Source organism: Crocodylus siamensis, chromosome 5 (genome assembly GCF_052110815.1).
Source record: "Crocodylus siamensis isolate JL-2025a chromosome 5, ASM5211081v1, whole genome shotgun sequence".
In the NCBI taxonomy this organism is placed as follows: domain Eukaryota; kingdom Metazoa; phylum Chordata; order Crocodylia; family Crocodylidae; genus Crocodylus; species Crocodylus siamensis.
The window spans coordinates 1,728,725-1,752,297 of NC_143399.1; the positions used below are offsets into that span (position 1 = coordinate 1,728,725).

At 61.9% G+C, this 23,573-nt stretch overlaps 1 protein-coding gene across 5 annotated transcripts in view; it reads left to right on the forward strand.

Annotated features, from left to right (window-relative positions):
• RNF220 (ring finger protein 220) overlaps positions 1–23,573 on the forward strand; it is a 225,998-nt gene that overhangs the window by 113,379 nt on the left and 89,046 nt on the right. For all 5 annotated transcript variants that reach the window (XM_090048411.1, XM_090048412.1, XM_090048415.1 and 2 more), the window contains exon 3: positions 20,861–20,990. In XM_090048411.1, the coding sequence (XP_089904537.1) occupies positions 20,861–20,990 (130 nt within the window). The remainder of the gene's footprint in view (positions 1–20,860; positions 20,991–23,573) is intronic.

The window sequence follows — 23,573 nt, forward strand, 5'->3', positions numbered from 1 at the left end:
TAAAATATTAATAGTTATTGTCCCTCTATTTTTTGTAATTATCCTGGCGAAGAAGGATCTGCTGCGAGTCACTAATGTATTCCCAGCAGCGGGTTGCTTTTTAATCCAGGCGCAGCCGTGGCGGGGTGGGGGGGCGGGACGGCAAAGATCAAAGGGTTGACGTGGGGCCAGGAAAGAGCTCCTGCTGGGACCAGCCCCGCGGGGTCCCGGCTTGAGGGTCTTGCCCCTGCGCTCGGGGTCAGACCCACGTGGCAGTGGGGCGGGAAGGGATTTTCCCCCTGGTCAAACTGGTTTGCACTGGGTGGGGGGGTTGCCTACTGGGGTAGGATGGGGGCAGTTTAACGATGGTTGCACGCCTGCCTGTGCCATGAGCGCTCACCGCACGCTGCCCGTACGTGCGCCGTGGAGGTCTGGCGCTCTACGGCGCTCGGTACACGACACCCGCTCGGACAGACGCGGGCTGCCAGCAGACTCAGGGACACTTCTTCCATCTGGCGCATCCGGGGTGCCCCGAGCGTGGCCCGGACAGCGGCTCTCGGGTCTGCCGGGATGCCTGGGAAGGCCTCGAGAGCTCGCAACCCAGCACGGCGTCCTCTTCCAGCCCTGGGGACAAGTTCGGACATCGGGGGAGCAGTGTGACCTCAAGGGAATCAACAGCATGGCCAGGGCCGGGGCTGGTGGGGGCGGCCGTCCTTGCCCCAAACCTGCCCCAGCATTGCGCTTCGCTCCCACTTATCTCCCACTGAAACCCTGCCTGTCGGTCTGTCTGTCCATCCTGACTGCCAGCCCCCGACCCACCCACCCGTCTGTCCGTCTGTCTGTCTATCTCTGTAGAGTTGCACCTTGTAGACTAGTAGGTATGTATGTATTTGTCTGTCTGCCTGTCTCACACGGCTGGGGACTGTGCTAGGATGCTCCAGCTAGGTTCTGGAAATGTCAGAGGTCCCGGGTTCAAGGGTCGTGTCCCTAGGCACAGGGTGGATCCAGTTGCCCGACGTGGAGTCGGGAAGGGTTTGACCCCCAGGTCCGACAGGCTTTCTGCCGTGGGGCACGCTCCACTTCTTTGGGTCCCTTGAGCATGGTGTCGCCGGCCCCTCCCGGCCGTGCCTGGCGCGCCGTTTCGGGCACGGCGCCCGGCGCTTGGCTGCGAAGGTTGTTTGGAAGCGGGTCAGCGAGACACCCGCGTGGCGGGGTTCGCACAGGGCTGATCCTGCCTCGGGCAGAGGCCGACCCGCAGCCCCGTGATTTCCGTGCCCTGTGATTGCTCCGCTCCGCCCCGACCTGCCTTCCTGCCGGCTCGGGCCCCCTCAGCCGCGGGGCGGAAGAGAAACGGTGCTGACAAGCCCCTCGGCGAGGTGGAATGAGGGGAAATGATAATAAATGCAGATGGTCAGGCGGGGAATGAAATGATCCATCTTTTGCAGGGGAGGCGGCGGCCGCCCCCTCCCTCCGCACCCGCTCAATCAGGGGCTGTCAGCCCTCCAGCGGGCTGGCATTTTTGTGAAGAATCTCTCAGCTAAAAATTGTTGTCATTCCTATTTCCTTGTTATCAGTCGGCGGCACCTCGACGGCGCCCGGAGATTAACGCCGAAGCGCCGGGCACGCATCCATTCCGCGGGAACCTTATCCATTACGCCGCGCGCGGCGGGGCCCGCCTGCCTCACCTCCCCCATTCATCATCTTTAACGCTGACAGCCCGGCGCAGGCCTTTCAAATTTATCTCGCCGCGTCCCGGGCAGGGTCTATCCGTCAAAGCGCGCAAGGGGGAGCACGGGCTCCTTTTCCCCCGTTTGCCGGGGCCGGGGCCGGGGCGGGGGGGAGAGAGCCTGCCCGAGTGAGGGACTGAGTAAAAGATTGGCGCGAGATACACAATTAATCATGGCTCGCATCAATTTGGTTGATTTACTCCCCGGAGGGAGAAGGGGCGTAAACACGGCGTGTGCAGAGGCAGCGTGGAAACATAATGTGTCTGTCTATAGGAAAAACATTAACACATCATCCCCGTTGCAGCTGATTGATGGGGGACCGCGAGAGGGACAGCCGGAGCTGGCAAGGTGACAGGGATCCAGGAGCCTGCCAGGCAGGCCCAGCCGGGAGGAACCGCCGGCACACGGGCTCGGCGCTGCCCAGCTCCCCCGGCCCGGCTGGGATGGAGGGATCGCGCTCGCCGTGCGGCTGGGTGAGAGAGCTCCCCGCCAGGTGCTGCTGCGGCTGGATGCGCAGGTGTCCGGACAGCTGTCGCTCCTTCCAATTACCCCCATTTTTCAGAGGGGGAAACTGAGGCACGGGGAGCCCAAGAGCCTCTAGGGTCGTCTTTGCATCCACCCGACAAGGCCCTCGCTACACCTGGGTGCCCGGTCCCGGTGCCCCGATGAGGGAAGGGGAAGATGCACCCCACGTCCAGGCCTCCTGTGCCCGGGGGCTCAGAGACAGAGCTGGACCCCAGGCTTTTGCAGGGAACAGCCTCCTCGAAGGGATTTGTCCCTTCTATGAGTGATGCTCCCGCAGGTGCAGGGTTGTCCTGGGCATGTGACACGTACGCACCCATCCTCACGCTCACGGAGCACAGGCCACAGCGGTGCGGGTGCCACCGATGCGGGCGGTAGCTCGTAATTCACCCGGCAGTGCCCGTCCCGGAGGAGATGTAGCGAGGAGATGCTGCCAGAGGACGGCATCGTCCGGCCACGGGGCTCCTATTTCACTGCCGTCTCCGGAAAGACGCCGGGATCCACGTCTACCCTGCAGTCATCGTCCCCGCTCTCCTCGACGGATGTGAAACGTGGGTGAGCGAGTGTCGTCTTTGCAAGGCATCGCCCACAACGTCTCTGGAAAGCCCTTCACATCCCTTGCGAAGACCTGGGGAAATTGGAGAGAGCAACGAAAATGGTTCAAGAACTGGGGGGCAGGACTGGTGGGGAGAGGCCGAGGGACCTGGGCTGATTGAGTCTGGAGAAGAGAAGACCAAGGGGGACTGAACAGCAGTCGTCACCTCCCTGCCGGGGGCTGCAAAGAGGCTGGAGCTGGACGGGTCTCAGTGGGGGCAGACAACAGGACAAGGAGCAATGGGCTCAAGCTGCAGCAAGGGAAGTTGGATATTAGGAAAAACTTTCTCACCAGGAGGGTGGTGAAGCACTGGGACAGGCTCCCCAGAGAGTGAAGTCTCCATCCTTGGAGGTTTTGAAGACCCAGGTAGACAAAGTCTTGGCTGGGATGATGTAGTTGGGGCTGGTCCTGCTTGGAGCAGGGGTTGGACTAGATGCGACTCCGGAGCTCCCTTCAACCCTCATTTCCTTTGATTCTGTGATTTCTATGATTTGAAGATCGCGACGCAAATGCCAGCCAGCGTTCGCAGCCCAGAGCGGGCGCTCCTCAAATACCCACCGTGCCGGACTGGACGCTGGGTGCGGATGCCTGACACCCCCGAAACCAGCGGGCTGTGTAGTAACAGCCTGGGGTCTCGCGGCGGCCAGAGGAGATGCTCCTCGAGGCAACAGCCGCTGACACGGAGAGCCGCGCGGAGCTGGATGCACCCTCCACCGAGCGCCCGGAGGTGACGCATCTCCCCCTCGGAGACAGCGTCCCACCTGCAGCCTGCCGGCCCCGCAGAAAGACCTGCAGCTTCTGCAGACGGGTCTGGGCTCGAGGCCTGGACTCTTCGCCCACCTCACGGCCCGTCGAGGAGCTGTGGCAGAGCTGGGGGCTGGCCCGCGGCGATGCGCGTCCCCGAGGCAGGCTTCCCAGCAGCTCGGAGGCTCAGGCCAGATGGGTCCCACGCTCTGCCTTGCGTTCGCCGCCCGGCCCGGGCAGTGCAACCCCCTTCCCTGGGAGTCTCCATTTGCCCAGAGGATTTGCAGCACAAGGGCCTTTGGGGTCCCTGTGGCAAGCACCCGAGACCAGCACCTTGGCGTTGGGATCGGTCGTGCCGGGCTGAATGCGACGGGTCAGGGCACGATAACTCCCCCACTGCCAAATTTCCAGACCCATAGGGACCCCAGGAGGCATATGATAAGGCACCGTGGCTAGTAGCAGCCCCACCGTGCATCAGAGAGCCCCCAAGCCCTGGGGGCAGCCTGCTCGGGCGCAGGACACGCAGGTCCTCTTGCTCCGCCAGAGCTGAACGGTCCAAGCTGGTGGCCGGCGAAGGGGGAAATGCAGCGCTGGGCGGCAGGGGTTGGCTTCAGAGAGAGGCACGGTCGTACAGAGCGGGGGGAAGGGGCTTGCAAAATGCAAAACGGGGATGAGAAGGTCAGTGGGGGTTTAGTATGGACTCTCTCACCCCACAAACAGTAGGGTTTATCGTGTGGAACGAGCAGGCCATCGGTTTAAATTAAAACCAGCACCAGGCAGGTCTTTTTCCCCTGGCGCGGCGTTCAAGGGAGGGGCTCGTGGCCGCCAGATGTGGTGGCAGCCGAGAGCGTGGCCAGATCCACCAAGGGACTGGACACGGGCTCGGAGGAAAGGGGCACCGGGAGCTGCCGAGGCCGGGGGCAAGGGGCACAACCCTGATGCTGGAGGCTGCAAGGGGGAAACCCCTGCTCAGCCCCAGTCTCTCTCCCTTCAACCTCCGCGCTCTGCCGCTGTGTGACGCTGGAGACGGGGCACGACGGACCTGGCTCTGACCCAGGACGTGGCAATTCCCACATTCAGGCTGAGCATCAGGACAGGGACCCAGCCCCGAGAGACGTGAACCCCCCGGCTCGCGACCTCCGGCGGGAGCAGGCCGGCACTCTGCTCCCACTAACATTTTGTAGCAGCAAAAAGCCGTGTCCAGACCCCGAGAGTCTGCAGCTTAGTTTTCATTTATCCCTTAAAAATCTCATTTTTCAACGGAAGGAACCAACTGCGGGGAGGGGATCAGGGTTAGCTTCGTCTCGGAGGGCGAGGAGGGGCCCCGCGCCAGCTCCTCTGCTCTGCGCAGCTTCCAACTTTTTCACCACAAATCTGCCCGCGGGTCGTCTCCCCCGAAACGCATACCTGATCCTCAAAGGTGATCCGTTTTAGGCCTCCTGTGTCAGGCCAGGGGGTGATGGGGCAGCTGCCCCGGGGGCAGATGAACAGAGTGCTTTGCTCTGTCTCCAGAGTGCATGCACGCCCACGTGTGTCATAGCCGTGTCACATGCCAGCATCCAGATCAGCTCCCCTGGCCGTCCCTGCTCCCGCAGCAAGCCTTTCACGGGGGGCCGCATTGCACGTACCCTGCCACCTACTCCCGCTGTCTTTAGCAGCCTGTGCAGTTGGAGATGCACGCTTCTGCCCTTTGCATCATGCGTGCACACACACACACACACACACACACACGTATGTGCATACAGACATCCCCCTGCACATCTCCTGGAGATCGCACAAGCCGACATGGGCGGTCGTCCCCGGGCAGCCACGTTTCCCGGTGTCCCTGCAGATCTGGTTCTCAGACCCTTCCCTCTCCCAGCCCTGTAGGACACCCCCCAATGCAGCCCCTCCCGAGACCTGAAATCCCCGTGAGCTCCACCAGGCAGGATCAGGACCCCACCTCTGGGCCCGTCATTTTTATTCATCCCCCGGTGCCTCGACGTGAATCCTGCCCGGAGAGACTTTTTTTGTTGTTTTTCTCTTATCTGGTGGAAACGATCCATAATTTTGTAGTGGCTGTTTAAAAATATATATATATAAGCTGGTTTTTACAGCTCTGTTTTATCACCTTTTTATTATCTCGGGTCAAGAGCTTTACTGGGTTGTGTTCAGGGAATTATGCAAACTAAGAGAAAATACCATAGCAAAACTATAGATTTTCTCATTAAACTCTGCTTGGACACGTAGTTATTGTAGTAAAACTCTAGTAACTATTACAGGGCCTAATATAAAATTATCGTTTGACACCTCGACAAGATTGGCCTCGCGGTGCGTTTAAATTAACCCCTTCTCTCCCGCGCCGGCCTGGAGCACAGGTCCTCCTCGGCGGTGGTTCTCCGGGCGGTTGCCTCCCTGGCGGCAGGGCCCTGGACGGCTGTCCGAGCAGCTCGAGGCAGCTCGAGGAACCGGCTGCCGGCTCTCCCTGCAGGATACATGCATTGGAGGGGCTCCGCTGAGACCTGGGAGCGATGCAAGAGCCTGCTAGGCTGTGTTTGGCCAATACATCCCCCCTTCCTGGGGGCCTGGGGATTGCTCCATCCCGGTCATCAGCATCCTCCTCTGGCCCCTGTGCACATTGCTCCTTATAGAGGAGATTGGTTTTATTAACCCCATTCAGCAGATGTGAACACTGAGGCACTTGTTTATGATATGGTTACTCAGCAAGGGATACATCCCAGCTCCTCAGATTTACCATGGTACAGAACCGATCAAAGAAATCCCCCCATGCTGCAGCTCCTTCCCACCCCGTGCCCTGCCCCACGTGGCGCTCCGTGATGGGACTGCCGTGTCTTCAGTCCGGCGTGGCTGGGGCCCCTTCTCTCCGGTTGCGCAATTAACATTTGAAAGCCACGGGGATCATAAGCGAGGGGAGCCTGACAGTTCAGCAACTTCATTCGAGGGAAACGCTTAATCATATTTATTATGTAAACACTGCTTGCCGTGCCCCCATTAAATTATTAATAGTGCCATTAACATATTTACATATAAATCTTCTAGCAATTGATGGAAGTGGCTCACGGACCCTTGTGCCAGCTCCCTTGGCTATAATGGATTCTCTCTTGCAAAAAGCCCATTCATTACCAAGGCAAAACAGGGATTATTTTGCTAAAGGCTCGAGTCAGGATTGTCACCTCTCCAGTGACGCCGCGTTTCCCGCCGCTGGGAAGCAGTTGCTCTTTTTAAAATGTGGCTTCCCTCGGAGCCGTGGCCAGGCGAGACCGTTGCGCCGGTGCCATTAAGGATGACAGCTTGCAAAATACAGATATTCCCGCTTTGCCCTCCCCCCGGGTGCTGCAAGAGAACTGTCACGGCGGGGTGCAGCAGTGCACACGCGGTCTCCATGCGCGTGTCAGCACGTGCGGGGCTGCGGCTGCGCGCACGGCCTGAGTCTCCTGTAGGCACTTAATAAGGACTCGATTTCCATCCTCTACCTCACCCATGGCCCCCGGGCAGCATCTATGCCCCGATGGGCAAGGTCTGGGGGCACAAAGTGAAACTGCACAGTAATAAGTTTAAAATGAACACGAGGCAGGTCTTTTCCCCCCAGGGTGGCATTAAAGGGCGGAGCCCGTTGTCACCAGATGCGGTGGAGCTGACGGTTTAGGCACAGGGGGCTGGACCCGTGCTGGGAGGAAAGGGGCATCGGGAGCTCACAGGAGCGAGGGGCACGGGCTCTGCATCAGACCTTCAATGCTGGAGGCTGCAAGGGGGAGAGGACCCTGCTCACCTTGCCCTGGACAGCTGCCATATCGCCTCTCTGTGCCTCAGTTTCCCCTCTGGGTGATCCAGCCACCCCTTTGCCAAGCCCTCAGGGCACTGCATAGGGACTCGGCATTATCTGGAGCGGGGTTAGCGTCACCCAGGCCACCGCAGATGGAGCACAGGAGGGATTTTTTTTTATAACAATTAAGCAAACGCGCCCCCTCCCCCTGATGTGCTGTTACCATTGTCTCTAAAAACCGTGCCTGATTTTTCCAGCAATTCCTCACGAAACAGGCACTTTCAGAAAAATCATAAGAAAGCAATCGTTTCAAATTGGTCGTTTGGGACTCAGATTACTAATCTAATACATTTTTTATGGAGGGTTGCTGAGAGGTTCCATAAAACACAGTCCATGAAGCTGCCCAAACTTCCCAGGCTCGGAGTCGGACAAATCGAACCCAACAATCAGCTCCGCCATTCGGGTTTAGGGCCAAGGCAGCGGCCGCCGAGATGGAGACATTTATATTTCTCCATCAAAAGCGCCTGCATCTCGGCAGAGGTTCAGTCCCCTGGGGTGAGGCCTTCCTATTTACTGCGGGCAGGGGGAGATGCCAGGCCGGCGACTAGGAAGACCTCGGCATCTCCCCCTGCCCCTCCCAGCCACCAAGCCGGGACCGTGGCTGGCTTTGCCCGTGGCTGCACCTGGCTGTGGCCCCTCTTAGGCATGAAGAGAGATGGGGTCAGGAGGGCTGGGGAGCCGGAGCCAGGACTCCTGGGGTCTTTGGGCAGCTGGTGTAGCCGCCTGGGGAAGGGGCATGGTCCTCCAGCAGACTGGGTGTCCCAGCAGGGTGAGCAGGTCTCTGCACCCCGGGTGCTTACATACGTGGTCCTTGTTCGTGGCCGGGAGACCAGAGAGGAGGGAGATGATGGGCCTGACCCAAGGTTCGCACAGGGAGTCAGTAGCAGAGGCAGGAACTCAGCCCAAGTCCCCCATGACCCCCATCCACTGCTCTTCTTGCTGCCTCAGTTTCCCTGCTGGTAGCATCGGGATGGCGCTGCCTGCCTCCCTGGGATGCTGGGAGGGTCCTTCGCATCGCCCAGGAGGCGCCGGTCGAGTGCCAGGCTCCAGAAATGTGGCGGGAATCTCGGTGCATCGAGAGCCACTGTCAAGGCAAGGGAAGGATTTTTGGTAGCGCCGCCGTTCAGGGCCAGCCAGCGAGACCAGCAGAGGAGGGGTGCGGTCCGTGCTGGGGGGCTCGGGGCAGCCGAGGGCTGTCGCTGCCTTGGCAATCATTCCTGTCCCCCAGGCCAGCGGGGGCAGGACCCGGGGCTGCGTGCTGCGCTCTGCCCGCAGCCAGGACGACTCGCATGTGTCTCCATGGCACGAGTCCTGCACGGGTCCTTTATGGTTCTGCTGCGGGGTTGGCAACATGCTCCGTGTGTGTGCGCGCGCGCATGCATAGCAGGCTGATGTGCTTGCCCACGTGCATGTGTGGAGGAGTGTGTGCATATCTGAATGCATATATTGTGTGCCTGCGTGTATAGGTGTGCACCCATGCGTGGATAGGTGTATGCATATGTGCATGTGTGTATATATGTGCGTAGGTTGTAGAGGGTTGGTCTTAGGACACAGGCAGACAAGGTTCTTTGGGTGAATCTGATCTCTTTTGTTAGACCAACTTAAATAGTTGGAAAATAAATTTTAGCAAGCTTTTGGGTTTAAAAACGCTTCGGCAGCTGCGTGTATATGTGTGCGCACCTGTATGTGGATGTGTGTCTGCATGTGCGCATGCACCTATGTGGGTGCACCTGTGTATGCATATGTGCATGCATGTGTGTGCACATGTGTGCGGTTGTGTCTATACCTCTGTGCATGCATATACGTGTGCAGACATGCGTGCGTGTATGAGTGCGCACATGTGTGCGTGCCCATGTCTGCCTGCTGTTGGATCTAGTAGGAGCACCTCTGCTGCATGCCCTCACCCCCCGGCCGGCTTCCCCAGTGGGGACTGGATCCCCTGAGGGGCTTGGGCCCCTAAGACATCTCACAGGGCTCAGCTGGATGCCTCCCAGCTTCTCCCTTCCTCCTTGCCCGTGTCCTGCTGCGTCCCGTCTGCCTGGCAGGAAGGGCTCTGTTTGGCTCCAGCACTTTGCGCCGACCCGGCTCTGTGCGGCGCTCCCTGCAAGCCTCCCGAGGGGCCGCTGGGTTCACATGTCGTTTCCTGCCGCCGTTAGCACAGGCGGGCGCGCTCCCCTGTACCCGGCTACGTGCTTCATAGTTTACACCCCTTTGCCCCTGACTGAGCACCCCAGGCCCTGCTCCAGATGGGTGTTGGGAGAGCTCGGTTTCGTTTGCCGTGTTTAGTCCTTAAAAGCATCCTCTGAACAAAAAAGCCTGATGTTCCCCAAGGGCACGGAGAGAGGCTTGTCGCCCCACGGGGAGCTTGTTTGCTTCATTGCAAGCTCAAGTAAGTACCCAGGGGGCATTGCTAAATCGCCTAGCCTGCACATGATGGTGCTTCTGCTCCTGGCTGCATCGGGATGCTCTGTGCCACTATTCGGAGCTTGCATCTTTTGGGAATCGTAGCCCTAGAGCTGCCCTGAGACAACCGTCCCTCCCCGCGGACCCTTCCCCTAGCAAGCAGGCATTGGGCGCTTCGGAGCAGTGCCACCAGACGGCAACGTGCACGTGTGCGGGGGGCACGGAGTTGCGGGGAGCTTCCCCCTCAGCTGCACCGGGGTGGGGGGTGCTGATGCCGTGATCTCCCACTGCCTGCAGCGTCTGTGGCTGCAAAGCTGCCGGCGGTGGGGCTGCCCGGTGGCGCTCGGGGCCGGCAAGGAGGCGCTAGTGCTGTTAGCCCGGTTTACCCCGGGTCTGCAGAGGTCGCCCGCCGGGGCAGGTGGAAGCTGCTCCGTGCCACCCATTGCACCCAGCGAGAGGTGATTTGTCCCAGGTCCCGCACCACAGAGAGGATGTCTCTGACCCGAGCAGCCGCGACATCGGCGCAGACGGCCCCAGGGCCCCGCGGCAGGTCCGGCGCTGGCGCTGTCCCTGCGCCAAGCCGCGCAGACCCAGACAGCCTGCCAAGCCCCAGTCGCTCCGGCGGCTCGTCTCTGAACTCCCTCCAGCCCCTCAACAGCTCTCCGGGCTTTGCCGCGGCCCCCTCCGGTGCGTGCCGTGGCGGCCTGCCATCGCGCCGCTCGTCCCAGGACAGCGTCTGAGTCCGTGTTTGGTTTAGCCAACGGGGCGAGCAAAGGTCCCGGCGGGCACCGGGAGAAGCGGTTGTGACGCAGCGTCTCCGGGCAGGGCCGTGCGACACACTTGGACGTGGAGGAGCGCACGCGTGCCAAGAGCCACTCGCGCCTTCCCCGTCCCCTCCCTTCTTTGAATCCTCTGGATTTACCCCCTGGAGGGATTTGGCCCGAGGTCCTGCTGCTGCTGTGTGTCTGTGGGAGGCTGGGAGCCGGAGCCAGGGCTTTGATCGGTGTCGCGGAGAGGAAGCAGAGCAATGCTTAGACGGGAGGCCCCGATCCTGCCCCCTTCCCTGGAATCCAACCGCAGGAGAGCCGAGCCGGGGGCGTCGGGCCAGGGCAGGGGCGGAGGACGGTCCCCCCCAGCGCCTTCAGCACCTCTGTGCGGTGAAGAAGGAGCGATCATCGTGCACCAGGAGCAGCTTTGCAAAGTGGCACCGGCTCCGGGCACCTCTGCTGCAACCCGGGAGGTCTGGAGCGAAGCCCGCCCGGGCCGGCCGACCCGCTGCGCTATTAGCCGCTCCGCAAACATTGCCCGTCGCGGCGCTTGGTGAGCCGATGCTCGATCGGGGCCGCCAGACCCGGCGCGCTTCAACGCCGGCCTCTTTGACAAAGCCAGGCCTGGCTCCCCCCTCGTTCAAGGGGCCGCGGTAACAAGGCGACCCCAGTCCAAGCTCGATGCCATGCTACCATTTTTAGATCTGGGGGGGTGTGGAAAGATCAAAGCCGTTTCTGTTGCCTTATTAAGTGCATGAAAGCGGCACGGAGCGGCCTGCCCCAGCCCCGTCTCCCCTCTCGCTATTCATTAGTGGTCACAGCTGTGCAGCCGGCCAATTACTTGGAAATAATAAGTACATTTTGCAGTAAATTAAATATTAATTAGGCCTTGGCAGGTTGTTTTTCCCCTTGGTTTTTTTTCCCTCCCTCCTCACTCACTAAAACAATCCCAGGCTGCTGGGCTGGGCTGTGCTGGCACGTGGAGGGCAATTAAGGGAAGGTTTTGCAGGGCGCATCCCCTGGCCATGCTGTGGCCTCTCCTATTGCAGCTGGGCGCCTTCTGGGGCTCGTCCCAGCCCTGCCACTGACTTGCTGGGTGGCCCTGGGTGTGTCCCTTTTCTCCCCAGGCATGCGTCCCCCTCCACTTTCCTGCCCCGTGTCAGTGGATGCCGCCAGCTCCTCCCCCAACATGACACACTAGAAGCAAGGGGTTTTGGAGACCTCTTGGGAGAGACGTCCCCCAAAAGTCATCTGTTTATTAACCCGGCACTGGGAGGCTTCAAGCTGCAGTAGCAAGGCTGGGTGGACCTCAGGACGCCTGGGTCCCTTCCGCGGGCTGCCCGCCAAATGCCGGGGGTTCAGATCACCCCCCGCGCTTGCCAGCTGTCTGATCCAGCGGTTTTATTTAAAACCCCCAGGGTTTGGGACCGTGCCGCTGGTGCGTGCTGCACTGGGGGTCCCCTCCGAGCTGGAGGAAGCGCAGCCGGGGCACGTGAGAGGTCGGCGCGGCACCGCGCAGCTTTTGTTCTGCCCGTTATTTATTGGTGCTCTGCCTCCTCCGAGTGCAGCCATCTCTGCCGGGCGCCCCGCGGGCTCTTTGAAGCCTGTGTGCTCCCAGTCACGGCTGCAGTCCTCCTGGAGCAAGTGCGGGTGCTCGCCCAGCCTGTCTGCTTGCTGCAGGCAGGCGGTTGTGCGTGAACTCGCCGTGCATGCGTGACTGTCTGGAGCACGTGGGCTGCCAGGCGTGCGAAGGGCGTGAGCTGCCAGCACTCAACAGGCAGTGTGTGGGGCTGAGCGGGTGCTTCTCACGCTTTGTTGTGAGCAGCAGTACTGGTGCGGGGTGCCAGCGCAGGATGCCCAGGCGTCGGGGCTTTGCCAGGGGATGCTTGGGGCTTGCCGCAGATGCTCCCTGGATGGGGGGATGTGACCGCAGAGGGGGTGGCGCCCAGCTGCACGGTGGGAGCAGCCTGGCACCGGGTCGGGATCCTCTCCTGGGGGTGCTAGGTGGGAAAGGGCTGCAGGGCACAAGGCAGGAGCCGCAGCCTGGGACCGATGGGCATTGTGAGATCCCTTCACTAATGCAGCCACGGGGTGGTTGGGGGGACGCAGGGACCCCTGCGACAGGGGTCTTGCCCAGGCCGGCCTGCCAGCTCCTTTGGGTCTCACGTCCCGAAAACCAGCCGGAGGCTCAAGTCCTTCCTTCCTCCCGCCGCGTCCCCCTGTGCCCTGCCCTGCTCCCCTCTCCTTCCCCTCCCAGCAGCTCTGCATTCACGACTGCTTGTCCTCAAGGTGAAATGAAGGCCCCCGCCCGCGCTCGGTGGGGCTGGGGGCCGCGCGACCGTGCAGCCTGATCTAGTGATTAAACAAAGGGATTCAGCCAACATGTGTAAAATTAAGTGATCAAGAGTTGATTACAGAGTGCATTGATTGTGTACTGATGGATTAAACCCAGCCGTGCTCAGGGTGCGATTTCCCGAGCCGGGGAGGGAGCGCAGGCGACGGGCGTCTGGGCCAGGCGGCCCGGCTGCGCCGCGGCCCCGGCTGCTCGGCATTCTCCGGATAAATCTGCAGAGAGGCCCGTGGAATGATAATCGATTATCCATTTCTCAAAGTCACTTAAGGGCCCTGAGCTACAAGCTAAAGTGCCGGGGCTGCGTCGAGGCATTGGGTATGCGCCGGCATGTGCGGGCGCTGGCGCGGGGGGAGCGTGGCATTGACCCTGCCTGCTGCAAGCTGATGAATCTATTTTCTTGTAGGAAATAGTTTTGACAGTTCAATATCTGTGTTTTCGATGTGTGCCCCCCGCGCGCCCGCCCACCTACCCGCCGGTGGGGAGGGGAGCCGCGCGTGCCGGGGGCCGAGAGGCAGGACAAGCCCCTGCCCCACCACCCCTGGCAGGGATGGCGCCTCCGTGGATCACCCGAGTCAGGGGCGTGGGAGGAGGCTGGAGGAGCCGGGCAAGGGCCCGGAGGCCTCATCCTGGCACGGGGCGAAGCAGCGAGCAGCACCCCCGGGGCTCCTGGTCCAGACCGGCGGGGCCCACGACGGGCCTGATCCCATCAGAGTCGGGTGTCGAGCTGCCGGGACAGAGGACCCCCAGGTCCCTCTGGATGGGGCCAGCGTGGCACGGGTGGGGAGCCGTGGCCTTCTGGGCCACAGAATGGGCCCTCCTAGGGCCCTTGGGTGTCAGAAATCGGGGGCAGGGGGGATTTGCCGACACCCCTCGGGACCCAGGCACCTCTGGTCACACCCCGGGGGCAGCTGTGCTCTGTGCCAGCCTGGGCCACGCAGTCAGGGCTATGGCGTCTCCCTCCCCAGGCCGCAGGCCCCTGTCGCCTGGCTCTGTCCGACAGCATCGTGTGACCTGGCAGCCCCCTCTCCCATCCCACGGCTGCCCCCGAGTCTCTTCGCCCCGGCTGCCCGGCCCCCTCCTGCAGGCCGTAATCCCGGCTCCAGCCCCTCCTGAGTCCTGCCCGGCTGCAGAGGCATGGGCCTGTTGGACGGCAAAGCCTGGCCCTCCCAAGGGCCCTACTAACCAGTGCAAACCAGTCCCAAGGGCCCTACTAACCAGTGCAAACCAGTCCCCAGGACACCACTAACCAGTGCAAACCAGTCCCCAGGACACCACTAAACCAGTCCCAAGGGCACCATTAGCCAGTGCAAACCAGTCCCCAGGACACCACTAACCAGTGCAAACTAGTCCCGAGGGTGCTATTAACCACCGCAAACCAGTTCTAAGGGCACCACTAAACCAGTCCCAAGGGCACCGTTGGCGTGAGTGCGAGCACTGGGTGCTGCGGGGCCCTTGCACTAGCGAGGCCACGTGGAAGACCAGCGTGCGACCGGGAGCCCAACGTTTCTGGCTTCCCCAGGAGCCGTTTCCCTTCCCAGCCGCCCCGGGCTCCGCAGTCCGGGTCCGGCCGAAGTCCCGGGCAAAGCTGCCCTTGACCTGGGTGGGCCCACAGCTGCCGGGCGGGCGCGTGAGCATCCCGGGGACGGCTGGCGGGAGAAGACGCGGGGCTCGTCTCCTCTGAGCTCGCAGCTGGCACGCAGCGAGGCAGGTCTGCTCCACACCCCTCCCAGCACGGCCCCCGCGGGGCCGGACCTGGCCCGGGGAGGGGGAAAGCCAGGCAAGGCGGTGACCGGGCGGGAGGGACAGGCCGGGGAGCAGGCGCTCCCACGTGGCGCTGGCGAGACCACGCCGTGGCCTGCCCCTCTCCTCCTGTCGGCTCCGCGCCACGCGCTCCCTTTCCTCCTGGCGTTCCCTCTCATCGAGAATTCATTGTCTTGTCAGGCGCTAGTTAGCCGGCATGCGTGCGAATCATAAATTACACCGCCCGGGCCTCTGCCGGGCTTCAGCACAGACAAAAAAATTGCACTCCATCACCGTGTCTCCCGGCTTTTAGTGGTATTGATCAAGCCTGCTCCCTCCTGCCCCGCCCCCCCCGTTTCATTTTAACCGAGCCGGTTAAGTGCAGTATCTTATTTTGTGCTGGGACAAATGAAAAGAATATTAGCAAGGGCTGAAATATATCTCTTTTTTATCTCTCTGCTACTTTTTTATTGAATCTTTCTGAGTAGGTGGCTTTCCGCAGGATGACAGCCTCATGACAGGCTCCTCATTAGAGCTCAGACAGTAATTGTGATGCATTTCCCTGCGCGGCCTTTTCACTCCTCTCCCCCTTACCCCCCGCCACCGCCTCCTTCGCGCTGCCTCTCCCCTGATTTGTAAAGCGATTGGATGTCCAGGCTCGCTCCCGTTCTCAAATTATGGCCCGGCTCCATCCGTCTTCCTCTCTCCTGCCACGAGCAGCCGCGGGCACTGTGGACCGGGCGCGGGGGCTCGGAGGTCCGGGCCCCGCGCTGCCCGCTGGCGCTGGGCACGGCTGGAGACGCGCCGCTTGGGCCGTGCCGACCGTCCGCTAAAAAGTCTCCGTGCCAAGGCATTAGGCTGCGCTGTCGTGTTTCCAGGCCAGCGGTTTGCAACCTTTTTAGACTCCAGGCACCTCCCGTTAAGTTTGGCGAGTGGCAGCTACTCCTGTTTCAGCGCTGGGAGAAGGCCAGAGCGGTGTTTCTGGTGCGAAGAACAGAGACCTGGGGAGGAGCTGGACACGACAGATCCTGGTTGAAAGCTCTTGTGACCCCATCTACCAGGCTGACGCCCCATGGCACCCCGAAAGGATCTCCTGGGCATTTGTGGGGTGCCAAGACCAGCTGTTGGGACCGTCATAGGATCACAGGAAAGCAGGGCTGGGACCAAGCCCAGCCCCCTGCTCAAGGCAGGATCGACCCTGATTAACCCATCCCGGCCACGTGTCTGTGCACCCGAGGATGGAGATTGCCGTGTCTCTGGGTATTCTGGTCCAGTGCTTGACCACCCTCAGAGCCAGAAGCTTTCTCCAGCTTTGATGTCCCCTGCTGCAGCTTGAGGCTGGTGCTTCTGGCCCGGCGACCACAGAGAAAAAGCCCATCTCCATCCTTTCTGCCATCGCCCTTTTGTTCTAGCCCAAGGACAGGACTTTGCACTTGCTCTTGTTGCAGCTCATCATCTAGGCAGGGCTCCCCAGTGGTCTCCCCCAAAGCATCCTTCAACCCAGACAAGCTCTTCCAAGGCTCCCGGTTGGGGCAGAAACACGGGTGCCACAGAGGCCTGGGAGGCCGTGTCTCCCTGCAAATGTACTGAGCCGAGCGGCGTGACGCCGCTCTCCCTCCCAGCTGGAAGCAGTGCAGCCACGTCAGGCCGACGGGCCCTGCCCCTCGGCAGTGCTCGTTTGCTCTCCCCCAAGGCCGCACAGTGGTACGCGCAGAGTGGGGTGGCATGGCTCTGCAGGCTGGGGCATTCGCAGTGTGCATGTGGCCTTTGCTACGTGGCAAATCACAGAATCACAGACAATGAGGGTGGGAAGGGAGCTCAGGAGGTCACGTCTCGTGCAACCCCCTGCTCCAAGCAGGACCAGCCCCAAGGACATCATCCCGGCCAAGGCTTGGTCTACCCGGGCCTTCAACACCTCCAAGGATGGAGACTCCACCACCGCTCTGGGTGACCTTTTCCAGTGTTTTGCTACTCTCCTAGCGAGAAGGTTTTTCCTAATATCCAACCTCAACTTTCCTTGCTGCAACTTCAGCCCATTGCTCCTTGCTCTGTCATCTCCCCCACTGAGACCAGCCCAGCTCCATCCTCTGTGCAGCCCCCCGGCAGGGAGGTGACGGCTGCTAGTCAATCCCCCTCGGTCTTCTCTTCTCCAGACTCAGTCAGCCCAGGTCCCTCAGCCTCTCCTCACCAGTCCTGGCCCCCAGCCCCACAACCATTTTCCTTGCCCTCCACTGGACTCTCTCCAACGTGTCCACATCCTTTCTGTAGTGGGAGCCCACAGCTGGACACAGGACTCCACATGTGGCCTCACCAGTGTCAAATGGAGGGGAAGCATCACTGCCCTCCATCTGCCAGCAGCGCTCCTACCGATGCAGCCCAGGATGCCGGTCGCCTTCTTGGCACCACGGGCGCACTGCTGGCTCCTGTCCATCTTCTTGTCCACTGCCCCCCCCAGCTCCTTTTCTGCAGAGCTGCTGCCGAGCCCGTCCCCCCCCCGCCCGCACCGGTGCGTAGTCCCGGGACACCGGCTCAGGCCGTGCACCCGGCTGGGGCTGGCTTCTGGAATTGCTTCCCCAGATGAGCTCTGATTACATTGCAGGAATTAAAATCATAGAAATTAAGGGCTGGACGGGACCTCGAAAGAGCATCGAGTCCAACATCGGACCCCCCCAGCCTGGTGCTCCGCTGCCTTGAGCCTGGTGCAGCTGCTGCACCTGGGAAGGTGGGTGCGGGGCACCTAATCCACGTGCACGTGGCACGCCCTCCGCGTGCGTGCAAGGGACTGCACGAGGGGCCGGGCTGTGGAGCAATCCTGATGGCATCGGAGGGGAGATGCCCCTTGCCGTAAGGCCCCACGTGCATGGTCCCTGCTCTGTCACCTTGTTCCCAGGCCCCGCGCTGCCATCTCCCCGCCGGTCGCCTCGCCGTTACCTTCCTCCCCTCTGCCCGCGGCAGCCCCTTCCCCACCACTTACTGTCAGGGCGCGGTGCCACGGGCAGCCCAGCGTGCTGGGCCATTTCCGAGCTAATAGGAGGCTTGCTGGGGATGATTGTTTTCCGAGCGGGGAGGAGAAGCAGCTTGTCACCGCGATATCTGCTATCAGTACACAAATAACACCAGCCCCATCATCAGATGGAAATAATCGCCGCGGAAATGTGCCAGGGCGGATAGGGGGGTTGCCGGTGCCTGCAGCCGCGATGCCTCCAGGGAGGCTGTGTCAGCACTTCCCGTGCCGTGGGGGCTTTCGGCACGGCCCCTGCGGCACGGGACCACCACGGCCCCCGCACGCCGTGACACGGGGTGGCTGGCTTCAGCCCAGGGGATTGCAGCAGGCCTCAAGGGCCAGGGGTTGGAAACGGAGAGGGAGAAGGTCAGGGATGGAAAGGGAAGGGGCTTGTCTCGTAGGCACCGGGCCCGGGACATCCCTACCGCTTGCCTGTGGGTCCCCAGGAGGGTTTGACCGGGGCTGGGTCACTCTCCGCACCTGCGTCCTCTGCAGCAGCGGATCTCATCTTGTTAGACCCCAGGCACCCGTGCCTACTTGCTTCAGAGGCGATGGGACCCCTGCCACGTGGCTCTGCAGGCATGTGGTACAGATGCATGGATGCGGTCCCCAGAGCATCCGTGGTACCCAGCCAGCCTGGATGTGGAGGTCAGGCCGATCCTGAGACGGGGACATCTCATCCTTCTGCCTCCCCGTCCAAAACCAACTCCCAGCACTGAAAACACGGGACGGGGGGAGACCCCCAGGGCCAGCCCAGAGCTTCGCACACAGCTCCCTGGCCTAATACCCTCGCATCTGGAGCAGCTTTGGGGGAGAGAGCAGGGAGCCGCGGGCACCTGCTAGATGGGGAAGGACTAGGCTCGTATGTGCCCAAAGGCCCATGGTTGTCACGTCTCTGCCTCTCCAGCAGCGCGGCCCGGACTCAGGTACCGCCTGGCTGCGGGGGACATTGTAGGTGCAATTGCGACTGACTCTGGGGACAGGCAACCTCTGGCGCTGCCTGGGCAGCAGAGCCCGGCGGGCAGCGTCCCCCTGGGAAGAGCCTGCACCAGCACCGGGGGTCCATGCTAGCAGCCTGCCCTGAGTCTTTGGCGGCCAAATTGAATCCTTTGGTGCCCTGGAAAACATGGCCCGTTGCTGCTGGTGGCAGTGCAGCCACCCCCGTGGTAGCAGCGCGCACGGAGCTGGTCTCCAGCCATCGCTCTCGGGGCTCTGGGGAAGGGTTTGGCTTCGGGGCTGACCTCTCTGCGCAGCCGAGGTGACTTGGGAGCAGTGCCAGCCGGGCCACGGCGATGGGAAAGGAAGCCCTGGCACGGGGTGCCCACGCCGAGCCCCCGGGCAGGGGCGGGGGAGCCCGGGGCAGAGGGCAGCGTGCTGCTCCGGCCGGATTTCCCGTCCGCCTGTTTATTTTGGGAGCGTGGCATTGTCTCGCGGCAGGAACGGGGGCTATAAATAGTGGCCGGGGGGACCCTCCTGGGCTATTTCAGGGCCCGGCTGCACAAAGGTGGCCGGGCTCCAAGGGGAAGTGGGAGTCCTGGCACGCCGGGGTCAGCACGCGCGGCCGCTGCGAGGGTGAGGCTGCGCCCAGACGGGATGGTCCTGGGCCGAGCCAGGAGGGCAGTCACGCCTGGCGGTTGGAGCAGTGAGGCCTGGGCGCTGCACGCGTGACAGGCTGGGAGCGCTCTCCTCGGCTCTGCAAAGGGGAGCCAGCCTAGTGGTTAGAGCCAGACCCTGCGGGATCGTTCCCACCTCTCACCCCGAGTGGCAGGGACTGCCTCCTCCTCTGCCTCAGTTTCCCCACCCAAAAAAGCAGCGGGGGTGGGGGGGGAGGTTGGTGCCTGGGAAACCCCACGGCAGGCACCGCCCAGCCCCGAGCCAGTCGCGCCCCGGTGTTTTCTCTTAGGATCGGGGCCGTCCCTTGAGCCCCTGCTGCATGCGGCCGTCAAACGGTCCCTTTTGGCTTCTGCCCGGCGCCTTTCTGGCCCCTTCCTGCCTCGGGCTGGGGTTCAGCCTGTTGGCGCCGCATCTGATGCATGAGTAAATAATCCCGGGAGGGCTCCGGGCTGCAGCGAAGCTCGTCCCGCTCCCCGGAGCCGGGCTCACACCGCCCCCGATGCGCGGCCGCGCTGGGACAGCGGGGAGCAGGGCCGGGCTGGACGTTATTGGCTTTATATCAGCGCTGCCCATCGGCCTCGCTCCAGAGACGGGTCCCTGCCAGGCCCCTCAGTGTCCAGAGGAGGGATCAGGCCCATCAGGATGCAGTGCTGGGGTGTAACAGTGTAAAACCCTGATCCTGTCCCCTTCGCTCTCCCATCCGTGTCCAGGACGGGTCTAAGGTCTGACCCAGCACATGGCAGCAGGCCCCTGGTGTAATGCGGGGTCCCGGGGATTGCCCTGCGAGGGGGTGAGGAGCCCTGTGGTCTGAGCACATTGCTCCAAGATATGTCCAGTGAGTCCCTGCCCCGGGCAATTCCCGGTGGGCACCGGGGTGGGACTGGGCTGCCGGGTCCCGGTCCACTCTGCCACCGACACTCGGTGTGGACTTGCCCATGTCCCTCCATGCTGCAAGGGGGAGGAGGATGGTGTCCAAGGGTGGAGGGGGCTGCAACGACACGTCGTAATAACTAATGCCACGGTGTCTCTCCCTGTGCCGTGGAGATGGGGAAACTGAGGCGTGTGGGAACACCAGGAACACTCTGATTTACGGGTGTATTGTTGGAGCATCTGGGAGCCCCACTGCAAGCCTGTCTGTGCCAGGCGCTGTACAGACACTAAACGAGAGCCAGCCCTGGGCTATGTGCAAGGGGGGGTGCAGCCAGGGGAGCCCGAGAAAGTAAACCCACAGGGCTGCAGAGATCCATCTACCATCCCCCTGGACCCCGGGCATGTCTGCAGATCTGCTGCATCTTCACCTGGCCCAGCCCAGCAGGGAAATCAGGTCAGGAAACCCCAGATACCAGTGATTCTCACGCCGGGTGTCTGGAGGAAATCTTTGCCAGGATGCACACTTGATACCCCCACGTGATACCCCAGCCATGCAGGCAGAGCGTTAACGCCCTCCCGCCCTGCCCTGGGCTTGCTGGGTTCCCTGCGGCAGGCGAATTGGCAGGTTCGGGGACTGCGTCAGGGCGGATGGTGGTGGAGATGATGGTTTATCTGGACCGGTTTGCACTGATGCTTCCCAACCCCTTGTGTCCCCACAGGCAAGAAGAAGGCCACGTTGTTCGACAGCCAGGCCCCGATCTGCCCCATCTGCCAGGTGCTGCTGCGCCCAGGGGAGCTGCAGGAGCACATGGAGCAGGAGCTGGAGAAGCTCACGCAGCTGAACATCAGGTAAGGGGCCCCTGGCGTGGAAGGACCAGGGCAGAAGCAGGCTCGTTTCCACCTGGGGCTCATCTCATTGCGTTGAGGGGAGCTGGGGCTGTGGTCTCCAGAGAGCAAAGCCTCTGTTGCACGGGTCTGTCCTGTCCCCTTGCCCCGCTGCATGCAGGGGGAAGCAGGGCTGGGGTTTCCTGCCCTGTTCTGCACGTCTCTGCTGTTAAACACCAGCTGGCAGCGAGGACGGGCATAGCTCCTTGCTGCTGGTGAGATGCCAGCATCTCTGCCCTCCCCGGATCCAGCCCCGCGGAGTCCCCGTGCCGAGCTGAGCAGGGGGTTCACCGAGGAATCCCTGCTCCCTTACTCCGGCAGGGAAGTGCCAGAGCCCCTTCCTCTCCTCCCCTGCTGCTCTTGCAGCAAAGCAGAGTCCTCGATTCAAAGGAAAAAAAAAAAGAAAGAAAGAATTAATTGCATTTTAACTGCTAGCAGTTATTTAGGAAATGGCTGCAGCCAGGGGTTGGCAGCTCCTTGCCCCTGCCTTAATAAAACTCCGCCGCCCTGGAAAGGAGCATGTTGATTTCAATTATTAATGAATTCCCCGGTTATTAAAAGGTGAGGACAGGGAGCAGGCTGCCGGCTCGGAGCACAGTGACGTCACCGGGCCTGCAGGGAAAGCAGCATGCACACGCACACGCGTGTGTGTGGGGGGGTGTATGTGCATGGGTGCACACGTGTCGGGGGTGAGCGCCGATCAGCTGGACAGACCACCGCCGGGGCCTGCGGGGAGGAAAGGGCGGCGCGGCTCAGCCTGCGACACATCAGCCGCCTCTGGTTTCGGAGGCGGGTGGAAAGGGGCAGAGGGAAGTTCGGCAGGAGGCTGAGACCTGCCCAGCTCATCGCACGAGTGGCACCGCGCCAGCGCTCAGCTCCCCGGCGGGGGGGGCGGGGGGAGGGAACGACCAGCCCATTTATCCCACCCGACACCCAGTCCCCTTGTGCGTGTAATTTATGGTGTAATTTGGGCTGCATCCAACTTAATAAAGGGCCACTGCAAATTAGCGAACAGGTTTAAATGAACAGAAGCAATTAGTGCTCAGAGGAGCCCATCAAGGAAGCCGGGCCAGTCTCCGCGCGGAGCTGAAAGCGCCGGCCGGCAGCCGCGATGGCGGGCGCGCGGCGGTGATGGGAAGGTGGCGGTTAATGGGAAGGGAGAGGAAACCCTAAATCACGCTGCGTGACAAGGGCCAGCGCGGGCAGCTGACAAATGAAAAGGAGCAGCATTATTCCCTTAAATAACCCAGCCGTTAACGAGGAGACAGCTCGCCCCTCTCCGCTGGCTGCAGCGCCGGGCCACGCGCGGGGGAGGCATCGGGGGGCTTTTATTAATTATTAAATAACGACTCCCGCCGTGCCGTGATAGCTAACGCTCCATCTGGGCCAGGGATTCAGGCAACGGAGGCTAATCTCGAACAAAGCTGCTCTCATCTTCCCCCAGCCCTGGAACGAAGCCTTGGGGGTCCGGTGAGGCCGTGGATGTGCCCGGGTGAGCTCAGACCACTCCCTGCTCCCTGCAAAGCCAGAGCAGCTCCTCTTTGTTACGGGATGGGGGCAAACATCATGGGAGAGGGGCGCAGAAATGCACTGCAGTTGCAAGTGCCCCGTGCTGGTCCTGTCCCGCGCCATCTCGACCCGTCCTGTCCGTGCATCACGGGTCCAGCCAGGGCTGAGCCGTCCTCCTCCAAAAGCCCCAGGGCTCTCCCGCCGCCGGGTCCTGGTGCCGTCTAGGTGCCCCCAGAGGCGAGGGAGACGTCACACAGGGCCGGGAGCTGAGCAGTGGAAAGTCACCCAAAGCAACATGTGGCCCACGGGCCAAATCCTGCCCGTGCAGCCAGTGGATCCGGCCCACGGAGTCGCCTCTGCCCGTGCCCTGGCTGGCACCACCCGCCAGGCTGGCCCTGCATGGCTCCGGGAGGGGTGCAGGGACCTAAAGGGTGTCATGGGGATCAAGGGAAGTTGCGGATGGGCGGCAGGAAGAATCTCCCTCCAGAGCTCATCTCCCGGTTAGGGGCCGTCCGGTTTTGGGGGCTGTGGGATCGGTGGCCGCACGCAACACCGGGAAGCTCCCAGGGAGTCAGACCTGCCCCTTGTCTCCCGCCTTCCCCTGCGTCCCAAGAAAGGGATGCTCTGCTTGGAGCAAAGGCTGCCGGTCGGGGCATGGCAGAGAGCAGAGCAAGGGCATGCGTCACAACCAGTTCCCCCAAGGAGCAGGGACTGGGTAGGACTGGGCAGCGCCAGGTGGGCATGCACAGGACGGCTCAGAGCCGGCCGTAGGGCCAGGATCGCCCTTGAGCGAATAACCCAGAGCCCCCGCTCTTCCCTCCCCGCGGCTCTCCCAGCCCCTCGCCGGCTCTGCCTGGGCTCCGGAGGGAGGTGGGGATGGAGAAGGCAGATGCAAATTTCATTTCTGAGCCACTGGCGCCGTTTCAAGAGCCGGCAGCCTCGGAGCCCTTCTCGGCGTTACATATGTAACAGCCTCATTGAACTTGACATGTCAAATTCAGGCCATTTGTGCAAAATCTCCCTTTAATAATACCGTTT